The 16869-nt window shown below is 38.5% G+C and overlaps 1 protein-coding gene across 1 annotated transcript in view; it reads left to right on the top strand.

Annotated features, from left to right (window-relative positions):
- Positions 1-16869, top strand: part of LOC133651800 (LIM homeobox transcription factor 1-alpha-like) — a 66395-nt gene that overhangs the window by 39800 nt on the left and 9726 nt on the right. The window contains exon 4 of the mRNA XM_062049932.1: positions 13044-13276. Coding sequence (XP_061905916.1) covers positions 13044-13276 — 233 coding nt within the window. The remainder of the gene's footprint in view (positions 1-13043; positions 13277-16869) is intronic.

Here is a 16869-nt window from a genome sequence, read left to right as displayed (position 1 = left end):
AGTCTCGAGTCAAGTCCAAAGTCAAGACTGGAAAGTCTCAAGTCAAGTGCCAAGTCCTGCATTTTGAGTTTCGAGTCCTTTCAAGTCCTTTTAAAGGCCTACTGAAATGAAATTTTCCTATTTAAACAGGGATAGCAGATCCATTCTATGTGTCATACTTGATCATTTCGCGATATTGCCATATTTTTGCTAAAAGGATTTAGTAGAGAACATCGACGATAAAGTTCACAACTTTTGGTCGCTGATAAAAAAAAGCCTTGCCTGTACCGGAAGTAGCGTGACGTCACAGGTTGAAAGGCTCCTCACATCTGCACATTGTTTACACCAGCAGCGAGAGCGATTTGGACCGAGAAAGCGACGATTACCCCATTAATTTGAGCAAGGATGAAAGATTCGTGGACGAGGAACGTGAGAGTGAAGGACTAGAGTGCAGTGCAGGACGTATCTTTTTTCGCTCTGACCGTAACTTAGGTACAACCTGGCTCATTGGATTCCACACTTTCTCCTTTTTCTATTGTGGATCACGGATTTGTATTTCAAACCACCTCAGATACTATATCCTCTTGAAAATGAGAGTCGAGAACGCGAAATGGACATTCACAGTGACTTTTATCTCCACGACAATACATCGGTGAAGCACTTTAGCTACGGAGCTAACGTGATAGCATCATGCTTAAATGCAGATAGAAACAAAAGAAATAAGCCCCTGACTGGAAGGATAGACAGAAGATCAACAATAATACTATTACTTCTACTATCAGGAGACACCGAACTAAACACTGGACCTGTAACCACACGGTTAATGCTGTGCCGCCTGTCGAAACCTAGCAATGCTGTTGCTAACGACGCCATTGAAGCTAACTTAGCTACGGGACCTCGTCAGAGCTATGATAAAAACATTAGCACTCCACCTACGCCAGCCAGCCCTCATCTGCTCATCAACACCCGTGCTCACCTGCGTTCCAGCGATCGACGGCGCGACGAAGGACTTCACCCGATCATCGGTGCGGTCGGCGGCTAGCGTCGGATAGCGCGTCTGCTATCCAACACAAAGTCCTCCTGGTTGTGTTGCTGCAGCCAGCCGCTAATACACCGATCCCACATACAACTTTCTTCTTTGCAGTCTCCATTGTTCATTAAACAAATTGCAAAGGATTCACTAACACAGATGTCCAGATTACTGTGGAATTTTTCGATGAAAACAGAGCTTTTTGTATTGGGACACAATGTGTCCCAATACTTCCGTTCAATCCGTGACGTCACGCGCAAACGTCATCATACCGAGACGTTTTCAGCCGGATATTTCGCGGGAAATTTAAAATTGCACTTTATAAGTTAACCCGGCCGTATTGGCATGTGTTGCAATGTTAAGATTTCATCATTGATATATAAACTATCAGACTGCGTGGTCGGTTGTAGTGGCTTTCAGTAGGCCTTTAACATCGCCATGTGAAATCGCTAATGCTAATCAGTTGGCATGCATTATGCAATACCGTGGTATCTACAAAACCGTTACACCCCTACTGATTACTACTCACTGCGGACTTCATGAGAGCCGACAAACATAATAAAATATCACTTACTAAGTGATAAGTAAGTAAGTCTCAAGTATTTGCCCTCAAGTGCCGAGTCAAGACAGGCAAGTCTTGAGTCAAGTCCAAAGTCAAGACTGGAAAGTCTCAAGTCAAGTGCCAAGTCCTGCATTTTGAGTTTTGAGTCCTTTCAAGTCCTTTTAACCACAGACTAATATATTTACACATTTTGTGTATGCTTTTAAAACGCTTTATTTATTTATTAAAACAAGTGCATTTGAAATTGCAGGGGGGAAAAAAGTGCTGACATTGCACTTCATAATAGCACTATTTACCAGTCCTTTTAAACATTTAACTCATTCCTTTACAGAATAAACACATTTGAACAAACAAGTGCAACTGTACTTATTTGTACAGAAGTGTTAAAGGCCTACTGAAAGCCACTACTAGCGACCACGCAGTCTGATAGTTTAGATATCAATGATGAAATCTTAACATTGCAACACATGCCAATACGGCCGGGTTAACTTATAAAGTGACATTTTAAATTTCCCGCTAAACTTCCGGTTGAAAACGTCTATGTATGATGACGTATGCGCGTGACGTCGATGGTTGAAGCGGAAGTATTGGGACACATTGTATCCAATCCAAACAGCTCTGTTTTCATCTCAAAATTCCACAGTAATCTGGACATCTGTGTTGGTGAATCATTTGCAATTTGTTTAATGAACAATGGAGACAGCAAAGAAGAAAGCTGTAGGTGGGATCGGTGTATTAGCGGCTGGCTGCAGCAACACAACCAGGAGGACTTTGAGATGGATAGCAGACGCGCTATCCGACGCTAGCCGCCGACCGCATCGATGATCGGGTGAAGTCCTTCGTCGCGCCGTCGATCGCTGGAACGCAGGTGAGCACGGGTGTTGATGAGCAGATGAGGGCTGGCTGGCGTAGGTGGAGCGCTAATGTTTTTATCATAGCTCTGACGAGGTCCCGTAGCTAAGTTAGCTTCAATGGCGTCGTTAGCAACAGCATTGCTAGGCTTCGACAGGCGGCACAGCATTAACCGTGTAGTTACATGTCCAGTGTTTGGTTCGGTGTCTCCTGATAGTAGAAGTAATAGTAGTATTGTTGATCTTCTGTCTATCCTTCCAGTCAGGGGCTTATTTCTTTTGTTTCTATTTGCATTTAAGCACGATGCTATTACGTTAGCTCCGTAGCTAAAGTGCTTCACCGATGTATTGTCGTGGAAATAAAAGTCACTGTGAATGTCCATTTCGCGTTCTCGACTCTCATTTTCAAGAGGATATAGTATCCGAGGTGGTTAAAAATACAAATCCGTGATCCACAATAGAAAAAGGAGAAAGTGTGGAATCCAATGAGCCCTTTTACCTAAGTTACAGTCAGAGCGATAAAAGATACGTCCTGCACTGCACTCTAGTCCTTCACTCTCACGTTCCTCATCCACAAATCTTTCATCCTGGCTCAAATTAATGGGGTAATCGTCGCTTTCTCGGTCCGAATCTCTCTCGCTGCTGGTGTAAACAATGGGGAAATGTGAGGAGCCTTTCAACCTGCGACGTCACGCTACTTCCGGTACAGGCAAGGCTTTTTTTTATCAGCGACCAAAAGTTGCGAACTTTATCGTCGATGTTCTCTACTAAATCCTTTCAGCAAAAATATGGCAATATCGCGAAATGATCAAGTATGACACATAGAATGGATCTGCTATCCCCGTTTAAATAAAAAAAAATTCATTTCAGTAGGCCTTTAACATTGTATTTCCATGGCATATTGCATTGTAACTAGTTCCACAGCAGTTTCTATCCTGTTCTTACCTTATCTTGTTGATCTCATCTCATACTGTATGTGTGTTGATGTGTGCGTACACATGAAAAACATAACAAATACATGAACATAACAATGAACAGAGTTGTACTTTTTAGATGTCAGGGCCCTATGCAATATGTACACATATTGTAAATATAGTGTACATTTTAACTGACCTTTATTTGACTGTTTGTCTTTTCGTAGGAGGCTATAATATGCGGTACTGCTGACCGCCGTCTATCGTTACGTTACTGTGTGTGATACATTGTCTAATGTAACGTTATGTGTGTGATACATTGACTAATGTAACGTTATGTGCGTGATACATTGACTAATGTAACGTTATGCCAATAAACGTTAGTTTACATTCAAAAGTTACCCTTCTTTGTGCAACTTCAAATGTCGAACGAAGTTGGAAGTTGTCAATCAATCAATCAATGTTTATTTATACAGCCCTAAATCACAAGTGTCTCAAAGGGCTGCACGAGCCACGACGACATCCGCGGTACAGAGCCCACATAAGGGTAAGGAAAAACCTATGAGAAACCTCGGAGAGGACCGCATATGTGGGTGACCCAAAACCAGTGATGTTGGCACGTTGTGTAATTCGTAAATAAAAAGAGAATACAATGATTTGCAAATCCTTTTCAACTTATATTCAATTGAATAGACTGCAAAGACAAGATATTTCATGTTGGAACTGAGAAAGTACTTTTTTTTTTTTGCAAATAAGCATTATCATAGAATTTCATGGCAGCAATACATTGCAAAAAAGTTGTCACAGGGGCATTTTCACCACTGTGTTACATGGCCTTTCCTTTTAACAACACTCAGTAAAGGTTTGGGAACTGAGGAGACACATTTTTGAAGCTTCTCAGGTGGAATTATTTCCCATTCTTGCTTGATGTACAGCTTAAGTTGTTCAACAGTCCGGGGGTCTCCCTTGTGCTATTTTAGGCTTCACACATTTTCAATGGGAGACAGGTCTGGACTACAGGCAGGCCAGTCTAGTACCCGTACTCTTTTACTATGAAGCCACGCTGTTGTAACACGTGGCTTGGCATTGTCTTGCTGAAATAAGCAGGGGCGTCCATGGTAACGTTGCTTGGATGGCAACATATGTTGCTCCAAAACCTGTATGTACCTTCACAGATGTGTAAGTTACCCATGTCTTGGGCACTAATACACCCCCATACCATCACACATGCTGGCTTTTACACTTTGCGCCTAGAACAATCCGGACGGTTCTTTTCCTCTTAGTTCCGAAGGACACGACGTCCACAGTTTCCAAAAAAATTTGAAATGTGGACTCGTCAGACCACATATCTCTTTTCCACTTTGCATCAGTCCATCTTAGATGAGCTCGGGCCCAGCGAAGCCGGCGGCGTTTCTGGGTGTTGTTCATAAACGGTTTTCGCCGTGCATAGGAGAGTTTTAACTTGCACTTACTGATGTAGCGACTAGGGATGTCGGCAGGCCGATATTATCGGCCGATAAATGCGTTAAAATGTAATATCGGAAATTATCGGTATCGTTTTTTTTTATCATCTGTATCGGGTTTTTTTTTTTTTTTTATTAAATCAACATAAAAAACACAAGATACACTTACAATTAGTGCACCAACCCAAAAAACCTCCCTCCCCCCATTTCTTTCTGTTATCAATATTCTGGTTCCTACATTATATATCAATATATATCAATACAGTCTGCAAGGGATACAGTCCGTAAGCACACATGATTGTGCGTGCTGCTGGTCCACTAATAGTACTAACCTTTAACAGTTAATTTTACTCATTTTCATTAATTACTAGTTTCTATGTAACTGTTTTTATATTGTTTTACTTTCATTTTTATTCAAGAAAATGTTTTTAATTTAGTTATCTTATTTTATTTATTTTTTTTAAAGTACCTTATCTTCACCATACATGGTTGTCCAAATTAGGCATAATAATGTGTTAATTCCACGACAGCATATATCGGTTGATATCGGTATCGGTTGATATCGATATCTGTAATTAAAGAGTTGGACAATATCGGAATATCGGATATCGGCAAAAAGCCTAGTAGCGACCAACTGTAGTTACTGACAGTGGGTTTCTGAATGTTCCTGAGCCCATGTGGTGATATCCTTTACACACTGATGTCGCTTGTTGATGCAGTACAGCCTGAGGGATGGAAGGTCACGGGCTTAGCTGCTTACGTGCAGTGATTTCTCCAGATTCTCTGAACCCTTTGATGATATTACGGAGCGTAGATGGTGAAATCCCTAAATTCCTTGCAATAGCTGGTTGAGAAATGTTGTTCTTAAACTGTTCAACAATTTGCTCACGCATTTGTTGACAAAGCGGTGACCCTCGCCCCGTCCTTGTTTGTGAATGACTGAGCATTTCATGGAATCTACTTTTATACCCAATCATGGCACCCACCCGTTCCCAATTAGCCTGCACACCTGTGGGATGTTCCAAATAAGTGTTTGGTGAGCATTCCTCAACTTTATCAGTATTTATTGCCACCTTTCCCAACTTCTTTGGCACGTGTTGCTGGCATCAAATTCTAAAGTTGATGATTATTTGCAAAAAAAAAGAAAAAGTTTAACAGTTTGAACATCAAATATGTTGTCTTTGTAGCATATTCAACTGAATATGGGTTGAAAAGGATTTGCAAATCATTGTATTCCGTTTATATTTACATCTAACACAATTTCCCAACTCATATGGAAACGGGGTTTGTACATGTTGACCTTGACAAGCCTACTAAATACTGATGTGAACAGGTTCTCTGGATCGTGGTTAGAATCCCGAGCGTGGCCGCGGGTCAGGGCCCGTGTGAATGATACTTCTATTAGGGGGGGGGATTAAGCTGATCTACTTACAGACCCCCGCTGTAGCAGTTGCCCCAAGTTGCCTCCGTTTGCCGCGCTGAGTAAATTCCCACCACGCTGCGTGCACCCCTATTTAGGGAATGTGGGACTTAACACGGACAGACTCACGTGGAGCAATCTGGAGCGTTTTGTTGCCCGGGTGAAAGGAAGCGTTTGGACGGGGAAGACTCCATGGAAGACTCCAGCCGAGAGCGATCCGGCGTAATGGCAACTGTGCCACAATGGATGGTACGCCTGGCAGGTAGACGCCGCTGTTTGACGGCGACTTAACAATGCAGTCATTTGGGGAATTTGGGCACGGGGTTTTTGGCAGATGGAGTGGAAGAGATTAGCCGCGGCAGCTGCGTCGGGGATGGAATCACAGATTTGGAGCTCTAATGTGCAGCAACACCTTCCTGACGCTCAGTCAGGGAGTGACAACACTTCTGTTTCCCATCCCTGGCTCCTCCTTCCCGGTTCACTCCCTCTGTCTGCCTCCTGCATACCAAAATATTTCACTCCTCGTTGCATTGTGATGCCAGACGCTTAGCTTGTTTTTTTGGGGTTTTTTTCATAAAGAAATACAATCATGTGTGCTTACGGACTGTATCCCTGCAGACTGTATTGATCTATATCAGGGGTCACCAACCTTTTTGAAAGCAAGAGCTATACTTCTTGGGTAGTGATTAATGCGAAGGGCTACCAGTTTGATACACACTTCAATAAATTGCCAGAAATAGCCAATTTGCTCAATTGACCTTTAACTCTATGTTATTATTAATAGTTAATGATATTTACACTTAATTGAACGGTTTAAAAGAGGAAAAACACAAAAAAAAATGACAATTACATTTTGAAACATAGTTTTTCTTCAATTTCGACTCTTTAAAATTCAAAATTCAACCGGAAAAAAAGAAGAGAAAAACTAGCTAATTCGAATCTTTTTGAAAAAATTAAAAAAAGAATTTATGGAACATCATTAGTAATTTTTCCTGATTAAGATTAATTTTAGAATTTTGATGACATGTTTTAAATTGGTTAAAATCCAATCTGCACTTTGTTAGAATATATAACAAATTGGACCAAGCTATATTTCTAACAAAGACTAATGATTATTTCTTCTAGATTTTCCAGAACAAAAATTTTAAAAGAAATTCAAAAGACTTTGAAATAAGATTTAAATTTGATTCTACAGACTTTCTGGATTTGCCAGAATAATTTTTTTGAATTTTAATCATAATAAGTTTGAAGAAATATTTCACAAATATTCTTTGTCGAAAAAACAGAAGCTAAAATGAAAAATTAAATTAAATTTTATTTATTATTCTTTACAATAAAAAAAATAAATTTACTTGAACATTGATTTAAATTGTCAGGAAAGAAGAGGAAGGAATATAACAGGTAAAAAGGTATATGTGTTTAAAAATCCTAAAATCATTTTTAAGGTTGTATTTTTTCTCTAAAATTGTCTTTCTGAAAGTTATAAAAAGCAAAGTAAAAAGATTAATGAATTTATTTAAACAAAAGAAGACCAAGTCTTTAAAATATTTTCTTGGATTTTCAAATTCTATTTGAGTTTTGTCTCTCTCAGAATTAAAAATGTCAGGCAAAGCGAGACCAGCTTGTTAGTAAATAAATACAATTTAAAAAATAGAGGCAGCTCACTGGTAAGTGCTGCTATTTGAGCTATTTTTAGAACAGGCCAGCGGGCTACTCATCTGGTCCTTACGGGCTACCTGGTGCCCGCGGGCACCGCGTTGGTGACCCCTGATCTATATTGATATATAATGTATATATTGTGTTTTTTATGTTGATTTAATAAATAAATAAAAAGAAAAATTATTTATTTATTTATTTTAAATTTTTTATTTTTTATTTTGTATTTTTTATTTTTTATTTTTTATTTTTTATTTTTTATTTTTTATTTTTTTATTTTTTTATTTCTTGCGTGGCCTGGTACCAATCGGTCCGCGGCGGTTGGGGACCACTGCACTAATTGACTGAAAGAGCACGCACTTGGCGCGATCATGTCATGTTGTCGATGGAAAAATGCATTTTTAGACCATGTGTTTTGCCTGAGCGGCTAGGAGACCCCGAGAGTAACAGGCGGTTGCCTTGTTGCCTTTCCATTAAGAACAATAAATTCGTTTTTAGTATAAGTTTGCTGGTTTCAAGAAATGTAATGCCGAGCGCATATCATTATGTCAAGATAATGGCACTAGCATTTACCTAATTTAAGAACATAATAGTGCACTTGTTATTAGTGAGAATATACTTATTTTAAGGTATTTTTGCGTTCATTGAGGTTAGCTAATTTTACTTGTTTTGGAAAATCTTGACAAGCCGAATTTTCTTGTTCTATTGGCAGATAATTTTGCTTAGTTCAAATAAAATACCCCTCATTTTTGTATTTTTTTTTCTTGTTTTTGAACACTGACTTTTTGCAGTGCACTTCCTGTGTTGAAATGTTGGGTAACACTTTAGTACGGGGAACACATATTCACCATTAAGAGTGTCTGCTCTGAGATCGGTAGGTCGAGAGTTCAAACCATACCAAAGACTATAAAAAAAATGGGAGCCATTACCTCCCTGCTTGGCACTCAGCATCAAGGGTTGGAATTGGGGGGGCTTAACCCTTGTGTGATGTTCATATTGTTGTTACTCAGTGTGGGGGGGGGCGTGGCCTGCGGACCAGCAGCGAAGCGGGGTGTGCCAGGACCGGTTTCGAGATTAGCGACAGGTGCGTAGATGGCACACCTGGGCTGGCAAATTGTGGAAAACTTGCTCTTGAAAACTTAACTTAGGTGGGGGGGCGTTAATATAAATAAAAAATCGTATAAAATATTACAAAATGAATTTAAATAAATAAAGGAATTAAAGAAAAATCCATCCATTTGCTACCGCTTGTCCCTTTCGGGGTCTAAAGAAAAATGAATAAATTAATATACAATACTAAAATGTTTTAAAACTTAAAGAAAAAAATGTAATGAGCAATTATCTCCAATATAATAAATAGAAAATGTATTTAAAAAACAAAACAAAAAAATAATTAAGGTTATCAATCAAATAAATGAAAAGTAAATTTAAAAATAATTCAATAAATGAATAGATACATTTTAAGAATGAAATGAAATCAAAGAATGCATTCACCAAATTAATATAAATAAAAAAAATCATATAAAATATTAAAAAAATAATTTAAATAAATAAAGGAACTAAAGAAAAATCCATTAATTTTCTACCGCTTGTCCCTTTCGGGGTCTAAAAAAATTTATAAATAAATATACAATACTAAAATGTTTTAAAACTTAAAGAAAAAATGTAACAAACATCCATCCATCCATCCATTTTCTACCGCTTGTCCCGTTCGGGGTCGCGGGGGGTGCTGGAGCCTATCTCAGCTACAATCGGGCGGAAGGCGGGGTACACCCTGGACAAGTCGCCACCTCATCTCCAAAATAATAAATAGAAAATGTATCTAAAAAACAAAACAAAAAAACGATTAAGGTTAGCAATCAAATAAATCAAAAGTAAATTTAAAAACAATTCAATAAATGAATAAATACATTTTAAGAATGAAATGAAATCAAAGAATGCATTCACCAAATTAATATAAATAAAAAATAATATAAAAGATTACAAAATGAATTAAAATAAATAAAGGCACTAAAGAAAAATCCATCCATTTTCTACCGTTTGTCCCTTTCGGGGTCTGAAGAAAAATGAATAAATAAATATACAATACTAAAATGTTTTAAAACTTAAAGAAAAAATGTAATGAACAATTATCTCCGAAATAATAAATAGAAAATGCATTTAAAAAAACAAAACAAAAAAATAATTAAGGTTAGCAATCAAATAAATGAAAAGTTAATTTAAAAACAATTCAATAAATGAATAAATACATTTTAAGAATGAAATGAAATCAAAGAATGCATTCTCCAAATTAATATAAATAAAAAAATCATATAAAATATTACAAAATGAATTAAAATAAATAAAGGAACTAAAGAAAAAACTCCATCCATTTGCTACCGCTTGTCCCTTTCGGGGTCTAAAGAAAAATAAATAAATAAATATACAACACTAATATGTTTTCAAACTTAATGAAAAAATGTAATGAACAATTATTTCCAAAATAATAAATAGAAAATGTATTTAAAAAACAAAACATTTGGTGCAGCCAGCCCGGCTGCACCAAATGATAATATAAATACATTTAATAAAGTCAAATACAAATAAGGCAACAAGAGAAGTACCCTACACTTCTCTTTTGTAAAGTAAATCTGAACAGCCGATATGGACATCTACATCAACTATATGATTTGCCTGAGAAGCTGGACAGGACATTAAAAAAAAAATTTTAAAATTAAAAAAAAAAAGAAAAACAAAACAAAAAAATAATTAAGGTTAGCAATTAAATAAATGAAAAGTTAATTTTAAAAAAATTCAATAAATGAATAAATACATTTTAAGAATGAAATGAAATCAAAGAATGTATTCACCAAAGTGAGTCATACTTCTATTTAACAAAAAAAAGTTGTGTCCACTTATTTTTGGGCACGCCATCAGCAGCTTCTCCATATTTTCATAGTTAAATGTCCCCCTTTTGGTGTAAACAAATGCAAGGTCGGCCTACAGATTGAGCACAAATGTATGGAATAATGCTCTATGAGTAGGTATTGATACTTGAGTGTGTTTGTGTGTGTGTGTGTGTGTGTGTGTGTGTGTGTGTGTGTGTGTGTGTGTGTGTGTGTGTGTGTGTGTGTGTGTGTGTGTGTGTGTGTGTGTGTGTGTGTGTGTGTGTGTGTGTGTGTGTGTGTGCAGATGTGTGTGTGAGTGCCTATATGTGTGTGCATAAGTGAGCGTGGAGAGATTAACCCCATGCTATCCTCTATCCCTGGTTATGAGTTGACAGCGTCTGTCTGGCCATCGCACTGTTTAAACAACAATCTAATTAATCCCGTCTTTATTAGTTTCAGTCAACTGGGGGAGTCAGGCTGGGAGGCCGTGAGGGAGAACTGGGAATGCTGGCAGAAAGCGGCAAGAAGGGGGCAGGGAAGGAGTGTGAAGGGTGTGTGTGTGCAAGAGCAGGGATTTGAGAGGAATTTAATGGCGGGGAACGAAGCGCTTTGTGTGTGTAGTGATGGTGAGGCTGGAAATCAAGAGGTGGAGGAAAAAGTCGGTCTTTGTCATCTTTGAGATAGATATTGACAGGCCTCATTAAAAATCATCTCATCTTGACTTGGAGAGGAAAGTGCTTCTTCAGTCACAGGTTCACTACTGCCACCTACTGGCGAGAGGACGCAACTGCAGCACGCGATGAACGCTCGTACAATAGCAGATGTTCACCTTGTTGCTCTGTGGATTGGGTGATGCTCGCACGGCCTTTAATTAAGAGCCCATGCTAATCTGAGGAATCATTGAAATGTGCGCCATCTTTAATTAGCTCACCTTCGCTCCTTGGCCTTCATGCCACTCTGGTTTTTTACATGCAAATGTGTGTGTGTTCTTGTATTGCTACCCTTATTGAGACATCAACAAGGCAATATGAGGACCGGTGAACAAGTTAGGACCGAAAATCATGGTCCCTTAGGGAAAACCATTGCATCTAATAGAGAGCCAAATACTAGAGTCCGTGAACATTGCTCCAAAGTCAGGATTTTTTTGTTGATTTGATGTGCATACAAAAGTAAGCATTGACAGGTGCAAAGGCATTGACAGAAGGTAACACATACAAGAGTGTGTGTGTGTGTGTGTGTGTGTGTGTGTGTGTGTGTGTGTGTGTGTGTGTGTGTGTTCTTGTATTGCTACCCTTATTGAGACATCAACAAGGAAAAATACCGTCAATATGAGGACCGGTGAACAAGTTAGTACCGAAAATCATGGTCCCAATACAGGAAAACCTTTGCATTTAATGGAGAGCCAAATACTAGAGTCTGTGAACATTGCTCCAAAGTCAGGATTTTTTGTTGATTTGATGGGCATACAAAAGTAAGCATTGACAGGTGCAAAGGCATCGACAGAAGGTAACACATACAAGAATGTGTGTGTGTGTGTGTGTGTGTGTGTGTGTGTGTGTGTGTGTGTGTGTGTGTGTGTGTGTGTGTGTGTGTGTGTTGCCACCCTTCTTGAGACATCAACAAGTACCGTCCATACGAGGACCGGTGAACAAGTTAGGACCGAAAATCATTGGTCCTAATACAGAAAACCATTGCATTTAATAAAGAGTCTGTGAACATTGCTCCAAAGTCAGGATTTTTTTGTTGATTTGATGTGCATACAAAAGTAAGCATTGACAGGTGCAAAGGCATTGACAGAAGGTAACACATAAAAGAGTGTGTGTGTGTGTGTGTGTGTGTGTGTGTGTGTGTGTGTGTGTGTGTGTGTGTGTGTGTGTGTGTGTGTGTGTGTGTGTGTGTGTGTGTGTGTGTGTGTGTGTGTGTGTGTGTGTGTGTGTGTGTGTGTGTGTGTGTGTGTGTGTGTGTGTTCTTGTATTGCCACCCTTCTTGAGACATCAACAAGTACCATCCATACGAGGACCGGTGAACAAGTTAGGACCGAAAATCATTGGTCCTAATACAGAAAACCATTGCATTTAATAAAGAGTCTGTGAACATTGCTCCAAAGTCAGGATTTTTTTGTTGATTTGATGTGCATACAAAAGTAAGCATTGACAGGTGCATATATGATAAAACATGACGGTAGCAAAAGAAGGACTTCCCTATTCATCCCCGAAAAAAAACGAACAGCTGATTTTACGACTTTCGGTGTCCAGAATGTAATAATACAAGAATGTGTGTGTGTGTGTGTGTGTGTTTCAGGCTGTTTGTGAGGAAGTGCAGCGCCTGCCTGCAGGGGATCGGCCGCTCGGAGCTGATCATGCGCGTGCTGGGCCAGGTGTACCACCTGGGCTGCTTCAGCTGCTGCGAGTGCGAGCGCCGGCTGCAGCGAGGCGACGAGTTCGTGTTGAAGGAAGGCCAGCTGCTGTGCCGCATGGACTATGAGAAGGAGAGGGAGATGCTGGCCGCCATCAGCCCGGCACCCACTGAATCAGGTGGGATCAAGTAGTATTTCAGCCATACGCTTTAGAGTAGTCCGTGTGCAACCGGTGTTCTCTTCCTCTGCGTTGTGTGTAGAATTTAATGATTTTTCTGATGATACAGGAAATACAAACGTCAATATTTATCTGCCAATCGTCGAGCCCCTAGCCCAGGGGTGGGCAATTAATTTTTACCGGGGGCCGCATGAGCTACCCGAGCACTGCTGGAGGGCCACATCGACAATATTTCAATTAAATTTTGCTCAATATTATTTTTGATATATACCGTAAGATAAATAATAATAATAATAATAATAATAGTAATACTTCAACATAGTGTGTGTAACAGCATTCCATGACTAATATATATAAATTAACATTAATAATAAATGACAGTAAAATAAGCACACGTATGACTGAGGAGTCATAGTGTAACTTTGTGTGGTGTTTGAGTTGTCCGACTTTTTGTGTGGCCTTAAACGCACCAGTGGTTTAGTGCTATGCGTGTTGGTGACAGATGACAAGTTGGTTTTGGCCTGGTTTGTACGGCAGAAAATGACTAGTTTTTCGAGATAGAATTGTTTTACTCATGTTTTTGGTGTGGTTATGTCCGAATATAAACAGTTTTGTTCAATAAAGTGATCGATATAATTCCTGTCCTCGAAGCATCTCGATAGACGTTACAATAATTGAACGGTGTTCAATTGAACGGTGTTGACGAACACCATTAGGGCCGCTTGTTGTCACTGTCACTCAAAGTTGCATTGCAAAATTCCATAGAATAAATATGTTTATTTTGTTTATAATTCAGATGGGATTTGATTTGGTGCGCGGCATATACTTGCTGCGCGCAGCAGACGCTTGAGCAGTGCGCAATTGCGCAGGCACGCACCTTAGAAGGAACGTTGCTTGGCAGTCCATGTCTTGTTGAAAACACGCCATTCCTCATCAACTTTTCTCTTTTTGGCGTCTCGGGTGTAACCCGTGCATCACTTGTCGCTGCATGTGCACCTTCACTCGCAGGTTACACACGGACACACGCCCATAAATAATACTTTTCAAAATAAAAGCAGCACAGTTGTATTGCGCGCAGGACATAGATGTTTTTTCAACTTTATTTTGTAATTGCAGTTGTTCACATTCACTCACAATCACGCATACGTCCACACGGAAGTAATACAAATAACGATTTTCAAAATAAAAGCAGCACCGTTGTATTGCACACTCGACATAGATACTTTTTTAAATTTATTTTGTAATTTATAATTGGCCTCACGCGGGCCGGACAGGGACGCACAAAGGGCCGGATGCGGCCCGCGGGCCGCAGAATGCCCAGGTCTGCCCTAAAGGGACATGGGGGAAATTTTTATTTTTATAATATTATTATTTTTTATTTTTTTTAGACATGTATCTCGTGCGCACGAGATACATGTCTAAAAAATAAATAAAAAATAAAAATTATAACATTTATTTTTATTTTTTATAACTTTATAAAAAGTTTCTCGTACGCACGAGATCGTTTCTCGTGCGTACGAGATACATGTCTAAAAAATAAAAACAAATAAAAAATTATAACATTTATTTTTTATTTTTTATAACTTTATAAAAAGTTTCTCGTGCGCACGAGATACATGTCTAAAAAATAAAAAAAATAATGACATTTATTTTTTATAACTTTATAAAAAGTTTCTTGTACACACGAGATCGTTTCTCGTGCGTACGAGATACATGTCTAAAAAAAATTTAAAAAATAATTTAAAAAAAATGTCCCCCATGTCCCTTTAGGGCAGGGGTGTCCAAACTTTTTCCACTGAGGGCCATATTGATATTTTTTATTTTAAAAACCAATACAATATATGTATAAATAATATACATTTAGGCCTCCACTTAGGCTTTTTCCCGGGGACCCCAAAGGGTTTAGGTAAAAAAAATATAAAAAATGTGTCATTATTTAGTATTATTATTATTCAAAGTTTAAATCTCCAGATCAACATTAGGTCTTTCTGTCAATATACATTTTTTTTTTTTTAAGATTTAAGTTGTATGCCCTTTTTGTCAAAGAAAACCCTGTTTTTTTATGGAAAAAACAAAACATTTTCCCCCAATAAAATTTTAAAGTAGAATATTTAAAATTATATAATAATTGGAGCTCATAACATAACTCATAACAACATTGATTTTAATTTATTATTATTTTATGAGCAATGACACTTAAAAAAAAAAAAAAGTCCCACTAAAATTATTGGGGATCCAAAAGGGTCCTGCTCAGTAAAGTGTTAAAAATAAATTGTAGTTTTTTAAAAAACTTTTAACACAATAGTCTCGAGATCAACTTCAGATCTATCTATCAATTATACTTTTATTGTTGTTTATGTTTCTTGTTTGTTCGTTTTAGGCCCTTCTTTAAAAAAACAACAACTTTGTTTTTATATGTCAAACACAAAATATGCAACACTTTCCCCAAAAAATATTTCAAAGTGGAATATTTAATGTGACGTAATTGTAGCCTTGAATAGGTAAATAATTCATAATAACATTGTTTTTGATTCATTATTATTTTTTAGAGAAAGAAACAGCCTGCGTGACAGCTTTGTGTTACTAGAGTCAACATTGCAACATTCTCTTGTTACATTTCACCTGTTTGCTCTTTTATACCACTTTTTATGTTTTTTTTGTTTTTTTAATCGTATTTTTGGTATGTGCCGTGGGGCCGTCAAAAAATTACCTGCGGGCCGCAAATGGCCCCCGGGCCGCACTTTGGACACCCCTGCTTTAGGGGCTCCGTAATATTTCTATTTTTTCAAAATATATATTTTTTCGGTTAATGTTTATAAACTCTGGGAATATTTCCCGAGACACAAAAAGGACTTTGAGGGCAAAAAGCAAAGGATTTAAAAGAGTAGTAAGTAGTCTGCGGACGTCGCTTCCTAGCAGTTCCACTGAAGACACGGCACAAGAGCCAAGCGTGCAGTTTTTAACAAAGGTTTTAATGGACATAGGTTTTTTTCAAAGTCTTTCCCCCCCAGAACGTGACTTTTCAGTCACGTCCGTATCCTCTCTCTTCTCCTGCTCCCGGCCGCTTACTGTTAAAGACAACAGACGATTAGATTAACACGTACCACCTGTGAAATCTAATCACCTGCCAGCTGTGTCTCGCCGTCAGCACTGCCACGCCCCCCCCCCCCCGTCCGATGGTGCTCTGTCCTCGGCACCATGGACAGAGGCGGTGACCTGCGGCACACTACAGAACTCAGCAAGCACATTTGGAATCTCAAAGACAATAATGTTGAATATTCAATAACATGGCAAATTCTTGCATCCAGCACACCTTACAACAGTGGTAATAAAAGATGCAACCTATGCTTAAAAGAGAAACTGTTTATTATATACCGTCCAGACCTGTCATCCCTCAACAAGCGCAGCGAAATTGTATCAGCATGCCGTCACAGAAGGAAACACCTCCTAGGTGACACATGAGCCAATCACCACGCCCCTACGCCTGCCTGTACCTACCCATTCTGTGCCCTATATAAACCATGGTATGTGAATGCTTCCATTAAAATCTCCTGATGATTGAGGAAACCCCTCATGAAACAGGCCTGTAGAGA

Source organism: Entelurus aequoreus, linkage group LG06, assembly GCF_033978785.1.
Source record: "Entelurus aequoreus isolate RoL-2023_Sb linkage group LG06, RoL_Eaeq_v1.1, whole genome shotgun sequence".
Classification (NCBI taxonomy): domain Eukaryota; kingdom Metazoa; phylum Chordata; class Actinopteri; order Syngnathiformes; family Syngnathidae; genus Entelurus; species Entelurus aequoreus.
Note: the sequence above shows the minus strand (reverse complement) of the source record. Positions and strands in the feature narration are given on the sequence as shown.